The sequence below is a fragment of the Scardinius erythrophthalmus genome (assembly GCF_964197995.2).
Source record: "Scardinius erythrophthalmus genome assembly, chromosome: 7".
NCBI classification, from domain to species: domain Eukaryota; kingdom Metazoa; phylum Chordata; class Actinopteri; order Cypriniformes; family Leuciscidae; genus Scardinius; species Scardinius erythrophthalmus.
In genome coordinates, this window is record NC_138227.1 from 6,429,490 (window position 1) to 6,446,640 (window position 17,151).

At 37.3% G+C, this 17,151-nt stretch overlaps 1 protein-coding gene across 4 annotated transcripts in view; it reads right to left on the reverse strand.

The window, feature by feature from the left end:
• LOC308693151 (uncharacterized protein) overlaps nt 1-14,684 on the reverse strand; it is a 29,706-nt gene extending 15,022 nt beyond the window's left edge. The window contains exons 1-3 of one of the 4 annotated variants that reach the window (XM_081369933.1): nt 14,526-14,652; nt 2,961-3,009; nt 2,561-2,781 (exon numbers count right to left, since the gene is read on the reverse strand). In XM_081369933.1, the coding sequence (XP_081226059.1) occupies nt 2,561-2,645 (85 nt within the window). In that variant the 5' untranslated portion in view covers nt 2,646-2,781; nt 2,961-3,009; nt 14,526-14,652. Of the gene's footprint in view, nt 1-2,560; nt 2,782-2,960; nt 3,010-14,166; nt 14,433-14,525 lie in introns of those variants that run through there. The other 3 variants (XM_081369934.1, XM_081369932.1, XM_081369931.1) reach the window with 3 other exon arrangements.
• Nucleotides 14,685-17,151: the final 2,467 nt, after the last annotated feature.

Genomic DNA, 17,151 nt, shown 5'->3' on the forward strand with positions numbered 1-17,151 from the left:
TTGTTTATTTTATCACGTGAAGCTGTGCGCTGCACGGAGAGAACACGCTTCATGGAGAGCGCTGACACTTCAGATGCGCATTTAAAACAGAGCACTAAAGTAAATGTTGCCATTTCATTATAAAGTAATTCATTTGTTGACTAGATGCTGCGTTTGCAGAGAAAGAACAGAAGTATGTCTGCCGTCGAGGCTGAGAGGATTAACATTAGTAGTACCTCAAGCGGTTAAAAGAATATGATAAAAACCACACGCAAACCTGACCCAAATGTTTAATGTCGCAAATGTTACCATCTATTTCCATTAGTTTATATCCAGCTGTTAACTTTTATGCATTCATTGAACTTGCATATTTAAAGCTAGTGACGTGATTGCTTTCTCAACACTGCCACGTTCATGTAGCTGTCAGAAACATAAACAAATCAGAAACACATTCGATTTCAGTTTTTTTAGCACTACAATACATAGTTATTTTGATTAGATAATCTTCAAGTGTTCTAAAATTGAAGCAAATAAAGTGAGAGACTATAACATGTAACATGGTAGATTATAAGGCTATATATTTGATGCTGATGTATAGTATTTCTAAAGTGTTAAAAATGAAAAAAAAATATATATATATATATTACCAATGTATAAACAATCTCACATGATTTACTTGGACGTTTTGCTTATTTGATCTGATTGATTTTGTTTACTTGGATGATTCTTTGATTGGGTGAAACTCTTCTCACTTAAGTACAGTAGTACGGCTTGTAACATGTAACATAGGTCTACATTTATGTAATTGTAATGCTCTGGCCCAGAGTCCTGCACGGGTCCGCTTTTGTAAATACCCGCAGTGCTTAAAACCGCATCCGACCCGTTTTCCGACAGCAGCACTAATTAAAATCCGCATCCGATCCGACCCGCTTAAAACAGAACCGACACCCGACCCACACCCGAAATAAAATAAGTTTAGCCTATCACATTATAGACACAATTACAAAAATGTTTATTGCCAGGTCATACAGAAGTTATTACACGACAATTAACACAAGGACAACTTCAGCCGAAGCTGTCAAAAGACCGGTACATGAAGAACATGGCTAACGTTACCACAAAACTTTTTACCAATCGAACAGACGCGGCTACAACACTAACGTTATATCTGCCACGCAATTTCGTCTAGCCTACATCGGACAATTCTGGGTTCAAAAACCCCTGCACACCACATACTTAACAGTGTTAAATTGAAAAATACTGTTCGATAGAACTGCTTTGTTACCACAGTTATCTGCGTGCTTCCTCTGCGATGAAGTTCCACATTTGCGGCTATCCAACACGAAAATATAGCAGCTAAGACTTTCACAATATTTTCTTCAGATAACTCCTAATTTCTCCCACACACTGGACTTGATTTTTGATGACTATTGTTGACAACTTTACAATCTCCACTAGCTATTCTTTTCTTCAACTCCTCAGCATCCATCTCGACGACTGCGAGCAGATCGCGCACGGTTATGATGAATTTTTAAAAGTGGAAGTAGCCTAGGTAACGTTATAGATTCCTGGGAGGGTGTGGCACGTGGGCACAAATAAACTGATGTGGATTTTAAATTATTTTATCAACTTGAAATACAGGCATATTTTTGTAGATGTGTTCCTAAAAATATGCATATATTTTTACGTTTGCATGTGATTGTTTTAAACCCGTGTTTCCCCCGTGTCCGACACAGTTGGATATTTTTCACCCGTTTGAGCAAAACTTGCGGGTGACCCGTCGCACCCGTGCAGGACTCAACTCTGGCCTTGGCAGATATTTAAAGATGGCCATCTTTAAGCATGACTCTTTGGATTTATATGAAATGGTAACACTTTACAATAAGATTCCATTTTTAGCATTAACTAAGGTTAATAAATGTTGTAGAAGTATTGTTCATTGTTATTTTGTTAATTTCAACATTTACTAATAGCCTACATTTTAAGTAGTAAATACATTTTTTATTTTATCTGTTAACCTTAGTTAATGTACTATGAACTAACATGAATGATCAAGGTACAATTGTATTGCTCAAATATTAATACATGCTGTAAAAATGTACATTGCATAATATAGTTCATGAAAGCTAGCTAATACATCCTTGTTAACAAATCAGTGTTACCTATGAAATGTAAGTATGTTTCTAGGTTATAGCTAAAGAAACAAACCTGTAATATTTTAATGTTTACATTATTTTCTGTAGAATTAGTTCTGTATAACTTTTCATTTTAATACATGCATATTTATGTATTTATTTCATTTAGTACATTTCAGTTCAGCACTGTTTTACTTGGAGTGTTGCGTTTGTTTTTTATCCAGTATCCATTTAAAAAAATATTGGTTGATTAATCGGTTATCTGCAAGTACAGTCAAACCTACTTATCGGTATCTGTAAAATCCACTATCGGTCGACCTCTAGTTATGATTAAAAAGGTAATGATCATTTAGATGTATTTCTCCATCATTTATCATCCAGAAACTGCTTATTAATTCACATCTACCAAAGCAGTCAACAATGAAGAATCAAGAATGGACACCAACCTATTTGTTCCTCAATATCTTCATGTTTTATTCCTGATGGTTCTGGATCACTCGTGTCTTCAATCTCCACTTTAATAAACTCCATCTTTTATAGTCACACAGATTTCAGCTGCTACTCCTGGAGTTTGTCCTTCTCTTGTAGGATGATGGGAATATTCCCAGTATTTATTGGTGAATTGTTGTGGGAGGGGCTTCACTGCAGGTGTGAATCTTTATCCAATCTGCATTTAAAAAGTACAGGGCCATCATGTTAAACTGAGCAGCTGAAAAGCCTCATTGTCACTGAAAGTTCCCTGTTTTCAGCTCATTCATTATGGTGATGTCTGAGATCTTATGTAAATTGACACATTAAATCGTTTTATTGGTGTCAACAGGCTGAAACAAACTACAGCATCATTACCTTTGAAATTTCACTTCAGTTCTTGTCTTTGCTTTCACTTCCATCTGGTCTGAAACATTAAAACATTAAGTTGTTAGAACAATGTAACGTGAAACATAATGTTAACATGTTAATGTTAACTGTACATATTTGCTGTACAGAGAAAGGCTATACATTTTTACTATAAAGCACATCATGAAAGAAGCAAGTACATCTTTGTTTACATGTATCTCATTAAAATGAAAATGAACACTGCCAGTAATTTTCCAGAATCTGTGCGTGCATTCACCCACATCCCGTAAAGAACCGTGACATAGATGTGACATGTAATGTCTCCAGCGTCTTAACGTCTTAGCGATTTCTCTCTTGCTAATGCATTTTTTTTCTAATTCGATCATAAACTTGCGCATTACATACCGTTTCACTAGCTGGTGAACGATCCCAGCGTCAGCGTCATCACTATGACACACACCTTACGGCATTGATTACGGCTTTTGTTCATGCAGAGCACGTTTCGGGACTGATACCGGCAATGTTACTAGGTCCCTAACCCGGATCGATCCTGGCATCAATCCCAGGACGTGTTTGCGTTCACACAGAAGGCATTCTGGCAATTTCCCGGGATCAACGCACCGTGTGAAAGGGGCTTAAGTAACTTGGCAACTACAAGTCAACTTTTTCTACTAACCCAAACCCTAACCCTAACCTAACAGTCTACTGACAGTCTACTAATACTCTAATGAGAGTTAGTTGACATGTAGTTGCAAAGTTACTTATAGTTAGTAGAATATCTAAAGTGGACTATCAAAATAAAGTGGAACCATCTTATACATTATAAAATCACTTTTACACACACAGAATGACTATCAAAAGGTACACATTTATTAAAAACTGTTAACACAGTCAAACGTAACAACGTGTGCGTGAGAAGAAAATATTGCAAATAAACAGCCAAACAGTTTACAGTTAAATGAAATTGTTTTTAACAGTTGTTAACATTGATGAATATGACCTGCATTTAAGACCAAATTAGACTTTTTTCAGCATATTGCATTCAAATTCAGACTCAAAACAAATATGTTTAGCCGTGTTTTAGCATTTACTGAATGAGCACTGAGTCACTGAACATCTGACTGATTGCACTTTATGTCATCTATGTATCATCTTTTTCTTCTTTTCTTCTTTTTATAACTGGTTTAATTATCCTTGTTTTTATTTTGATTACGATTTTGTTTATTTTTTGGTTAGGACTGTCTGGTTGGAAGAGTTGAGAGAATTGGGAAGCGAGTTTACGCATGCACTCAGACATGAGTTTGGGACAGCAGGTCCTTGGATGCAGGCTGGTGTATTACTTATGTATATGTTGTGATTATTTTATCATTATTATAATTCCTTTACTATGTAAAGCACTATGTGCATTAAATGTGCTATATATAAACATCTTAAACATTAAAATAAAGCAATAAAATATTTATATGTAAATCTTACTTTTGTCTTTTTTTCCCCATAGGTTTGATATGAGCATTAGTAACCTTGGTTACACGCGCACAGCATCCTGAATAGTAGAATTCAGTTCTTTTTCGCGACTTATCACGCTTTTAATATTTCTTTTCAATATAAAGCACATCCTGCTCTTTTCTTTCTCATTCATTCATGTTTTGTTATTAACAACTTTAAACAGAATCATCAACTGAAATCTGCGCGGATTATCAAAAATATGACATTTATAGGACATAAAGGGTCTCTGCGGCAAAGGTGAAAGGACCAGCGGGTGAAATGTTTCAAAATGTCTCTTTGCAAAGCCAAGCACCCGTTGATAAAGGGTGAGTGACCACACCTGGCTCTTTGGCAAAAATCATGTGGCTCGCGAGCCATAGGTTCCCGACCACTGATCTAGACTGTAAATGGATCAACAAAAAAATTGTGATAATATTAAAAAGATCTTCATTTGTGTTCCGAACGTGGACAAAAGTCTTGTGTGTTTGGAATGTGATGATGGCGAGTAAATTATTTTTGTGTGAACTGTTCCTTTAAGAAATGGAAGATCAAGAAAGATGACTCCTCTCCAGTCGGTTTGAGTTCTGCAATGAATAACACGGACATCAATGATTTAATATATAATGTGAAAAAGAAGGTATACTGTTGCATAAAAATTAGTGCTGGGCAACGATTAATTGTGATCAATCGTATCCAGAATAAAAGTTTGTGTTTAAATAATACATGTGTGTGTACGGTGTATAATTATTTTGTATATAAACACATATGCATGTATATATTTAAGAAAAATGTGTAATTTATATTTAAAATATTTATATATAATATAAATTATGTATAAATATATATTCAGTGTATACATGCAAATATTGCTTAAATATATACATTCATGTATATTTATACAGTGAGGAAAATAAGTATTTGAACACCCTGCTATTTTGCAAGTTCTCCCACTTAGAAATCATGGAGGGGTCTGAAATTGTCATCGTAGGTGCATGTCCACTGTGAGACATAATCTAAAAAAAAAAATCCAGAAATCACAATGTATGATTTTTTAACTATTTATTTGTATGATACAGCTGCAAATAAGTATTTGAACACCTGAGAAAATCAATGTTAATATTTGGTACAGTAGCCTTTGTTTGCAATTACAGAGGTCAAACGTTTCCTGTAGTTTTTCACCAGGTTTGCACACACTGCAGGAGGGATTTTGGCCCACTCCTCCACACAGATCTTCTCTAGATCAGTCAGGTTTCTGGGCTGTCGCTGAGAAACACGGAGTTTGAGCTCCCTCCAAAGATTCTCTATTGGGTTTAGGTCTGGAGACTGGCTAGGCCACGCCAGAACCTTGATATGCTTCTTACAGAGCCACTCCTTGGTTATCCTGGCTGTGTGCTTCGGGTCATTGTCATGTTGGAAGACCCAGCCTCGACCCATCTTCAATGCTCTAACTGAGGGAAGGAGGTTGTTCCCCAAAATCCCGCAATACATGTCCCCGGTCATCCTCTCCTTAATACAGTGCAGTCGCCCTGTACCATGTGCAGAAAAACACCCCCAAAGCATGATGCTACCACCCCCATGCTTCACAGTAGGGATGGTGTTCTTGGGATGGTACTCATCATTCTTCTTCCTCCAAACACGTTTAGTGGAATTATGGCCAAAAAGTTCTATTTTGGTCTCATCTGACCACATGACTTTCTCCCATGACTCCTCTGGATCATCCAAATGGTCATTGGCAAACTTAAGACGGGCCTTGACGTGCTGGTTTAAGCAGGGGAACCTTCCGTGCCATGCATGATTTCAAACCATGACGTCTAGTGAATTACCAATAGTAAGCTTGGAAACGGTGGTCCCAGCTCTTTTCAGGTCATTGACTAGCTCCTCCCGTGTAGTTCTGGGCTGATTTCTCACCTTTCTTAGGATCATTGAGACCCCACGAGGTGAGATCTTGCATGGAGCCCCAGTCCGAGGGAGATTGACAGTCATATTTAGCTTCTTCCATTTTCTAATGATTGCTCCAACAGAGGACCTTTTTTCACCAAGCTGCTTGGCAATTTCCCCGTAGCCCTTTCCAGCCTTGTGGAGGTGTACAATTTTGTCTCTAGTGTCTTTGGACAGCTCTTTGGTCTTGGCCATGTTAGTAGTTGGATTCTTACTGATTGTATGGGGTGGACAGGTGTCTTTATGCAGCTAACGACCTCAAACAGGTGCATCTAATTTAGGATAATAAATGGAGTGGAGGTGGACATTTTAAAGGCAGACTAACAGGTCTTTGAGGGTCAGAATTCTAGCTGATAGACAGGTGTTCAAATACTTATTTGCAGCTGTATCATACAAATAAATAGTTAAAAAATCATATATTGTGATTTCTGGATTTTTTTTTTTAGATTATGTCTCTCACAGCGGACATGCACCTACGATGACAATTACAGACCCCTCCATGATTTCCAAGTGGGAGAACTTGCAAAATAGCAGGGTGTTCAAATACTTATTTTCCTCACTGTATATACAAAATAGTTATACACAGTACCCACACATATATTATGTAAACACAAACTTTTATTTTGGATGCAATTAATCGCGGTTAATCGTTGCCCAGCACTAATAAGAATTTAAAGTAAACAGGCAGGAGACAAAACAAACATAGTTATAGCCTTAATTAAAAAACAATTGATAACAACGAGGAATTTTAACCTTTCCTTACCATAAACCGTCTTTTCCTCTGTTCTGAAGAAGCTGAGAAAATCCTCAAGTGTCAATTACTCCCGGCGCAGGCAAAATGAACACACAATGCGCAACAAGTCTGAAATATTACATGCAAAACATTAATTTTAACAATTATCAGCATATACATAATTCAACCTTTTTTTACATATTGCTGTTTCATTTCCTTTAGGGAAACTAAATTCATTACATTCGGGTTAATAAAAATAATTAAATGTAAATCTGTTGATAACCCTCAGTCAACATACTTAAAAAAAAAAACTTGTAAACATGACATAAGAAACCCACTATATTAAAAGTGTCTCTTCAGTTCAATAAAAGAGGCCGTTAAGTTGTTAAAACCACGAATATTCCCATATAAATATTTTTCTTGCTTTTTCCGCATTCAAAGAAACCTCAACATAATCTTGGGGGAAAAAAAAAATGATAAGGACTTTAATTTATTATCTTTACTTACCATAAACCACTTGCTTCCACCTGAAGACGCTGAGAAAATGGCTTCTCTCACTGATGTCGTTCGTGTTGTTAACGTGAAATGCATGTTCCCTTTCACATCCGCGTTCCCAACCCAGCAGCGTTGTGTTACAGATTAAGAACGATTTTCAATCAAAATTGGGTTGAATCAACCCAGCGTCATTATCTCAAAAGTCTCAACCCAACGTTTTTTAATTAAATTGAATAATTTTAAAATAAAAACACTTAGTAAAAATCAGGGTTTCCCATACATTCATTAATTTGTGGCGGCCCGCCACATATCAACGCTGACCGTCACGGATTGATTCAGATTTATTTAATATGGGTAAAATTGTATTTTATTCGCGCTGCTTGCTCCCCCTCTCTCTCACAAACTGACAATGGAGGCACGACTAGCCCCTCCTTCTCTTACCGCACGAGCTGAATCAAAACATGAGCATGTAGAGGGCGGATTGTTGCCGGTGCTTAATGCTTATTGCCCCAGCGAAGATTCCAGAATCAATCCGGAGTTGAATGGTTAGTATAATGAACACTGTTGCTCAACATAACTCTGAGAAGTTGCCTAGATGTTAAGCGCGGTCGCGTTTCATTACAGATTCGCGCAAAACTTTTGCGATTTTTTTTTTCTAAATATCCGTTACAACTTTTGCGAAATGACGGCGTTTCTATTAACCGATGTTATGCGACTAAAACATAATTTGTTCCTCTCGCGATCAGTCATTCCAAAAATCATTGCAACGGACGTTGGTAGGTTCATATCACAGCCACCAGACTAGACATTATATTATTATTATCTCCAGATTCAGGTTGGTGTGTGTTGGTTTTTGTCCACCTCAATCTCCAGGGGCCTCATTTATCAATCTTGCGTACGCACAAAACTTTGCGTACGCCAGCTTTCACGCTCACGGTCGGATGTACTAACAGTGAAATTAACGCGAGAATGTGCGTTCCTCCACGCCAATTTCATGTCTGGCGTACGTACATTTCTCATTGTTTTTGTCCGTTGGCGACTCTTACAGGCAATAAAGTGAAGTTGCAAACATTACACAACGAATTGTTCTACAAGTCTATCGCACCACCAACCGTGGGAAGCATTACTATTAATTTGCTATTTATAAAATAATTGTCATATATTGTCACACGCCTTATGGGAATATTCTTCTATAAATTTTGCAATTAAGTAAGAACATATAAAAGCATATGCAAACTGATACAACCCTTAGTCTATGGCAATGACAGCTTTGGTTTAATGTCCACCTTTATATCAGACCATTTCTTTTTAAGGTCATTTAGGGTAGACTTTGTACAGTTGAGACATGTGTAGGCTACAGTTGAGACACGTCAACTGTACCCCCGATAGAGTTCTATTAGGAAACACTGTTTAGTTGTTCAGTGTTATGATAACAGTTTAAACGCCGTAATAGGACCAGCATAGGACACAAATGAAAATAAAATGTGATATTTGTGATATTTAAACTGTGTATTATTAATAAATATTGCTACATATCTTGTTCCTGCTGTATACATTTTAACCAGTGCTAATTTAAATAAAATGAATGAGTAGCCTATAAATGGATGAATAAACAAAAATGTTGCCCAATTGTTATTTTCTTTATTTGTCTTTATTTGTAATATTTTCAATGAATGGTTAGTTACCTTCACATCATTATAAATTGGTGTCTCAACTTTTCAGTGTCTATTTTTGTATGAAAAAATCAAAACGCAAAAAAGTTTCTCAACTGTACTCAGTCTACTCTACAGTGTGACTTTCAGATCCCACCGCATTGACGACATCAGCCAAACTTTCCCACTCATATTTTTTTCATTTTGTTATTAATTCTGGAGGACAAACTTCAAAATAAAACTTTTTTTTTCCGTTTCTACCTCCGATAGTAGCACCTCCAATTCACTTTCTGTAAAGTTTCGTTTCTTGTCACCATTTTCTTACTGTTTCTTTTGCCAAAGTGGACTCATTACCATATTTAAATTAATTTAATTAAGGGAGGAGACTGGGTGGGGCGTTGTGCTCGTGCATGTGCGCTCAAATTTACGTTAACTGGGATGTACAAAGAGAATATGCGTGGGATCCTTCGTACGCAGAGATTCATACATCTGGGTTTTTTTGTGCGTACGCACATTTACAGCTTTGTCCGTACGCAATGTTTTAGTATGAATTCAACGCAAGTCTTTGTACATGAGGCCCCAGGTGTGCGTGTGTGTGTGTGTGTGTGTGTGTCTGAGTCTGTGTGTGTCCACCTCCAGGTCCAGTTTGGTGTGTGTGTGTGAGCCTGTGTGTGTCTGAGTGAGTATGTGTTTGGGTCTGAGTGTGTGTGAGTGTGTGTCTGTGTTTGAATCTGTGTGTGTGTGAGTCTTTTTGAATGTGTGTGTGTGTGTGTGTGAGCCTGTGTTTGAGTGTGTGTGTTTGAGTGTGTCAGTAAGTTTGTGAGTTTGTGTGTGTGTGTGTGTGTGTGTGTGTGTGTGTGTGTGTGTGTGTGTGTGTGTGTGTGTGTGTGTGTGTGTGTGTGTGTGTGTGTGTGTGTGTGTGTGTGTCCAGTTCCAGGTTTGTGTGTGAGCAAAATTTGCAACAAAAAGTCTGTGGAGCAGTCATAGCATAGAAAGTGTAGCAATGGCAAAGTCTTTAAGTTATCTGACACTAACTGTTGGCAATGGGAATGTGTACTTGTCAATAAAAATATATGATATATATATAAAGTTTATATATATGATGTATATATAAACATTATATATATATATATATATATATATATATATATATATATATATATATATATATATATATATATATATATATATTAACTTAATCACCCTCCCCCGGTCCCCGGTCCCCAAACACCACACCACCGCAAATAGAATCTAATTCTGTGGGAAACACTGAAAATGATTAAATATATTATTTGTGTACCTGCATGTCATGTGACTATTAACCAACATCAAAAATCCATTAAAGCTACAATATGTAAAAAAAAAATTTCGCAGCTAGGGGTCACTAACCTCTTACAATAACAAAGGCGTAGATTGATGACGCATAACCGGAATTATGGAACTTGTCGTCATGCCGATGGATCTAATAATGTTTATGGATGAGTGAATACATTGATGTTTTTAACATTACTGTGGTATGAAGCAGGGTGCGAGTGCTAATAAGAGGCAGATATCAGCGGCACACGCGAATCCCGCGGATATAAAGGAAAAAGGAAATTTCATTCTACCGAACTACCCGCAAGTTTTGAATTACTACTCACACAGGTCAGTTTATTTGACAAGTTAAATTTGTGAAGTAACGCAGCGCTGTTTCACTTGGTCTAACGTTACACTATCATACTAAACTGCATTTGAGTGTGTTGACAGTTATAATGTTATTCTGTGTTAGTTTGTTGGCTGTATGAGACTAGAAGTAAGCTAGATCAACATTAGAATAACATACTGATCATATTCTAACATTTCATCATGTTGAGCTATATAACATTGATTAGTTTTATGTACAAAATCTCAGCATCTCAAAAACGGCACCCTGATATTGATCCTCGTTTTAGTTCTCCTTTTGTCCCAAAGTCTGCTTGCCATGGTCCATATTGTTTGAACGAAACAACAGCAGTGTGAGCGTGCCGCTAGACGTAACACAGTTGTCCACGTCTGTCGCCATGGTTACTATGGCAGTACCAGCAGAAACCAGGGATAACGCGGATACCATAAAACTTTAAATAATAGCCCAGGCTTTTATTTTCCCAAATCGCCGAACTGCACCGGCTTGTATTTGAGACAGGCGTCTATATGAGACAGGCCTTTAATTTAGTGTTGAGATGAGCATGACAGAAGGAGGTTACCATATCTGTGTTTGTGTTTAACAAATCAGTTAATGTAAGAATTAGCCTACTATAGTTCCGTATGTCTAAAGGGGGTTCGCAAACCCGACGAGAAGCACAGCGCCACGTCTTTAAAATTCGAACACATTATTCTCTATGAGTGTACATTGTCTCAACTCGTCATTAATGTATATACTGACTTCACCCTGAGCTGCAATATAGCCTACATTCAGTTTTACATTCATTAACAGAAATCAGCTGCTTGAATGAAAATTGCTGATGTTATCGGATTTTCAGGTGATATTCTCAATTCATTCAGTTAACGGACGCTCTGAGGTAAAGTGAATTCAGACTGCAGACTAAGCAACGATTGTATTAAATTGTACAGTACAATCATAACATAGCACAGACATGATCTTAATACCATAATATCCATAGACATAACTGTATTGCTGGCCATAAACTGACAGAGTGCACGTCTGGTGTGCGATACTTCGAGTTGTCATAGACGCGACGCGGCGCTGCGCTTCTCGTACGGTGTGCGACCCCCTTTAGATTATTGGCAGCATAAAAAAACGAAACGATGTGACAGCCATGGGCTGAACAATACAAGATACAGGTAATATCCATTGAGCCTATGAACTAGTTGCCAGAAACACATCAACAAGAAAGAATGAAGGCTACCCAGTAAAACAACTGCAATCATGTGATACAAAAGGACCCTATTCATCACTATCATCATCACCACGATCCTCAACTACAAGTTCATTGGTGAATTCCTCCTCCTCCTCCTCGCTCTCCTCCACTTCTCCCTCTCCTCCGCTAACTCTGCCTGCCTTGTTTGCGCTAACAGCTCCCGCCCAGATGCGCAGGGCTCTCTTGCGTGCGCAATCTGCTCCATAGAACTGGCTTAAACAGACGATCTGATGGGTTTTAGAAGATTAAATACAACCCGAACAGACCGGGCCTCTATTTGAGACTGGCCTTTATTTATCCAAACCTGTAGCCACACCAGGCATGTAAAGCCTCTGTTATACTTTCCGCGACCGCGATGGCGCGAGGGTCCGCAAGGGTCCGCGTGACGTAAAAATCGTCATCGGGGGTGCGCGCGGAGGCTCGTTGCGGACTGGCGCGTGCCTCCCATTTTTTGTGACCGCGCGGACCAAGGGCGCGCGTTCATTAGGTTAAAACCGCGAAAGAGATGGAAATAACATGGACGCCGAATTTAAAAAAACGGAAAACGCGTGCATTCTAGAAATAGAACCAATGCCTATTTTTCACGCAAGCCTGTTGGAAGCGTTTCCAGGCAAAATAGAATAGGAAAAGATGTTTATATGTCATTTTGACAAGAATACATATTAATAAATGTCATTTTGATGTTTGAAAGTGTCTATGTTTTGACATAAATGCAAACATAAACTATAAATATTTAATATATTATCGATTATACTGGCCAGACCGATCTACTGCGCATGCGTTTAACGCGTTTACCGAGCGGACCTCAGCAGAAAGTATAAATACAAGTAGTCCGCGTCCGAGCTGTGCGCAGCTGTCGTGTACGCGTCCAAACTGGAGTATAACAGAGGCTTTAAAGAGACAGGCATCTATTTGGGACTCGGCTATTATTTGAAGTTTTACGGTATTACGTCATTGACAGATGGCAAGTGAACAAGGACGAGCCATTATCTAAAATTGGAATTACTCTGAAATTAAAAATCTTTGGGAACTTTTGGAATATTGAAAGTACACAACTGCAGGAAATATATCACACTGTGCAAGTGATTTTGGATATTTTATTACAAAAATCTTACATATTGTACTTTTAACTTAATTTAATTTTATCTATTATTATTATTATTATTATTATTATCATTGTCTTAATTGTATTGTTGACCTAACATGTTTGCTTAAAATCTCAGGGTAATCTTCAACTAAATATATTAAGACAAAGAGGTTTAGCTGGGGGGAAAAAGGGGGTGGAGGGGGGGTGGGGAATCCCTGCATTGCATACAAATAAAATGATGTGAATTTTTACATTTTAATGTGTTTGAGAGACAAAAGCCTTCCAGAGACAGTAATCCATGACTGGGTGATATAATTCAAATAATTAAAGTGTGTTTAACAATAAATGCTGAGAAAACTCTACTCAATTAACTACTGCTTTTTTCTATTCAATTAAATGAACTACTAGCCTACTTAATTTTAGGGAATCTTGTAATGCGTTATCCAGATTACAGTAAATCAGTAACTAGACAGCTATGTGCATACAAGCATACTCTGTGTGAGTGTGATTAGTGTATATATCTATCCATAGTCCATATATATATATGAAGAGTTCAGATGCAAAAGCCTCTAAGTGCCATCTGATATTTTCTTCTAGAATGATCATTTTTATAAAGCTTGTATATTTAAGTTCAGTAATTTCACTTAAATGACAATTAATAGGTAATTAGCATTTCAAAATTTCAGATGGCACTTAGAGGCTTTTGCATCTTAACCCTTCAAATATATACTAATCAAATTAAAGACTAAATTCAGCTCTAGCCTTAGCCTAGCACTAGCCTTATATAGGCTAGCTCTACATTATGGACCATTATTCTTAACGTTAATCAACTAACATCAATTCTTACATTAGAAACTAAGAAGATTCCGTGTTTATTACATATTAACACTAAACCTGAGCACACAATGTGTTATAAGTAGTTAAATACCTCATATCTCAAGCTGGTTCATGGTCATCTTTCACGTGTGGCAACAACACACTGACTGAAAATATCCAGCATCCAGCGAAAATACTCCACAATTTCAGTCATTCAAACTCTTACACGGTCGTTAAAGCATCTTAGTAACAAATAGTACATTTGAAAGCTCTGTTTATATGAACCCTAAACTTTGCAATTCAATGCGCATATTAGTTTACATGTGTATTACGTGCAGTCTGAATGCAAACAAACAGTAAGCGCATGCGCAGTGCGTCAGTCAGAGCCGGAGAAAGACAGACAAAAAAACTGACGTCACGTCACAAGAGATTTTTAGCTAATTTCAGTCTCTTCTAGGGCCGTATACTCACCAATGAGGTCCGGACCTCGACATTTTTGTGTATATAATAGAAGTATATAATAAAGGTCGTGAAATAATTGCCAGATCTTAACTCTACTTTGGTTCTGCAAGGATATTGAACGACGCCAGGATACCCGTCCTTCTCGTCTGAGCGCCTCAGTCTAACAGCGCTCGTCACTGTCAACAGGGTTGAGATGACCAATCAAATCACAGTGGGCGGGGCTTATTGTTCACAGAAGCTGCTGAGCAAGAAATCCAGACAGAGTGACAACGGTTATAAAGTACGAGATAAGATGCAAGTAGATAAACTAAACATTAATATTTGACTACTGTTTTATTATAGAAATGTTAAAAGACCGACATAAATAATAATGGGTGCAAACTAATAAACTTTTGTCTAATTCTGCAATTTTGAATTAAAAATAGCCTTTAATTTGCGTGATTCATGTAATTTGTCAATGTAAAATGTAAAAATGTGGAGGATAAAAAACTGTCAATGTGACAAGACAAGAAACATTAACGAAGCCCTTCTCATCATATTAGGCACAATGAATGTGCACATATTGTGTACCTTAGCCTTCAGTAAATGTAATGATCCATGAAACAAATAGCTTTCAGCTTTGTTTACCTTCTTCACTGACAGACGAAAAGACAGTATCAATCAAAGCTCAGCACTGGAAGGGAAGAGATACAAGTCATAATAAGGAGACTGAAAGAAAAAGAAAGAAAGAAGATGATGGAGAAGAGAAGAAGAGCAGGTACTGACAAATAAATAAATTACATGTATTTGACCTTAATTCCAATATATTAAAATGCACATTTATGTAGCCCCTAGCAAGCTTTTGGGACCTCAGTATTTATAAAACCCTGTATACGGTCCTGGTCTTCACTGAAAGGTTTGAATTTTCATTCAGATCAGTTTTAGAACATGTATTATACCGAGTCTATGGATGGCAATTTGTCATAACAATATTCTTTCACAAACTTTAAGTGATCTTAGAAATAATTTTGTGAATTTATAAATAAACAACACCTAGGCCTATAAAAAAAATAAAAATCTTTAAGGCAAGGCAAGGCACTTTTATTTCTAGAGCACATTTAAAACAGCCACTGCTGAGCAAAGACTTGTTGCCCAATCTTACAACTTTAGAAAATAAAAATACATAAACTCACAGGAACACACACAAATTCATAAAAATTACATTGAACCAAAAGTCAGAGAGAAAAAAATAAGTCTTCAGTGAGGATTTAAAGCTATCAACATTGGAAGACTGCCGTATGTGTTCCGGCAAATCATTCCAAAGATGTTGAGCAGCAACAGAAAAGGCACTATCAGCCTTTTAGTTCAAGCGAGATTGTGGCACAGTCAGCATTAACCTGTTTGAAGACCTTAAGGGCCTAGAACATTTCCGGTGGAGAAGAAGATCTGTAATGTAGTGAGGAGTCTGGCCATTTAACCCCTTATACACATACAACAAAACCTCGAACTTAACACTGTATTCGACCGGCAACCAATGAAGTGAAGAGCAGGAAAAATATGTTCCCTCTTTCTAGTTCCAGTAAGAAGCCATGGCGGCAGCATTTGTATCAGTTTAAGGCGGGGTAAGGAGGATTTAGCCACGCCAAGATACGGTGAGTTACAATAATCCTTCCTGGAGGATATAAAATGCATGCATATGTAAACATGAACATTTAATGTTGAAATGAAAGTGACAGCTAAATGACAATTCAGAGACTTACAACTCAAAAACAACTTCCACAAAACTAATGTCACAGTTCATTTCAATATACATTTGCTTTATCTGAATCCCATTGTTTATTTGAAGTATTGGATCTGTAGATAACCTTTTGCTCACAAAATCGCACATTGTCAGTTAAATGGTCATTTTATTTGTCGCATAGAGCTTATATGCTACTTTTATGTTGCAGGGAAATGTGTGCTCTCAAATAAATCCGTTTATGAAATAACGGGTTTTATGTAACAAAGAAAAGTTTAAAAAAAAATTATATTTGCAGTCAGCATACAACAAAACAATTCAAAGAAATACTTAAAGAGACTAGACATATTTCTGATTCTGATGTAGAAGCAGCTTTGAATGGTGTGACAGATTTGCATTCTTCATACATGCAGCCTTCCTCTCTCTACAGAATATACCAGGAAGCAGTTTTTTCAAAAGAACTTCTCTTATATGCACCCACAACCTATTTACCTAGGGACATATGATAAAAGAAGAGACAGGTATGCACAGTACATCCCTCTCAAATACACTAGCAATGCAATATTAAAAGATCCTGTGGTTTGGCAGGAATGTGTGAAGACTCAAAATGTCCCTTCTACAGGGGTGTTAACTGATGTGTGTGATGGATCAGTATTTCATACCAATGCTTTGTGTGTGCAGCCAGGTATAAGTTTAAAGCTTATTTTGTACCAGGATGCTTTTGAGGTAGTCAACCCTCTCGGCTCGGCAAAGAAAAAGCACAAGATAGTGGGGGGTGTACTTTACACTTGCCAACTTTGAGCCGTTCTATCGGTCAAGTGTTGATCACCTGCAACTTTTGCTCTTGTGCACAGAGCAAGATTTTAAATACTTTGGGCTGGAGAAATTGTTTTCAAGAATGCTGTCAGACATTAAAGA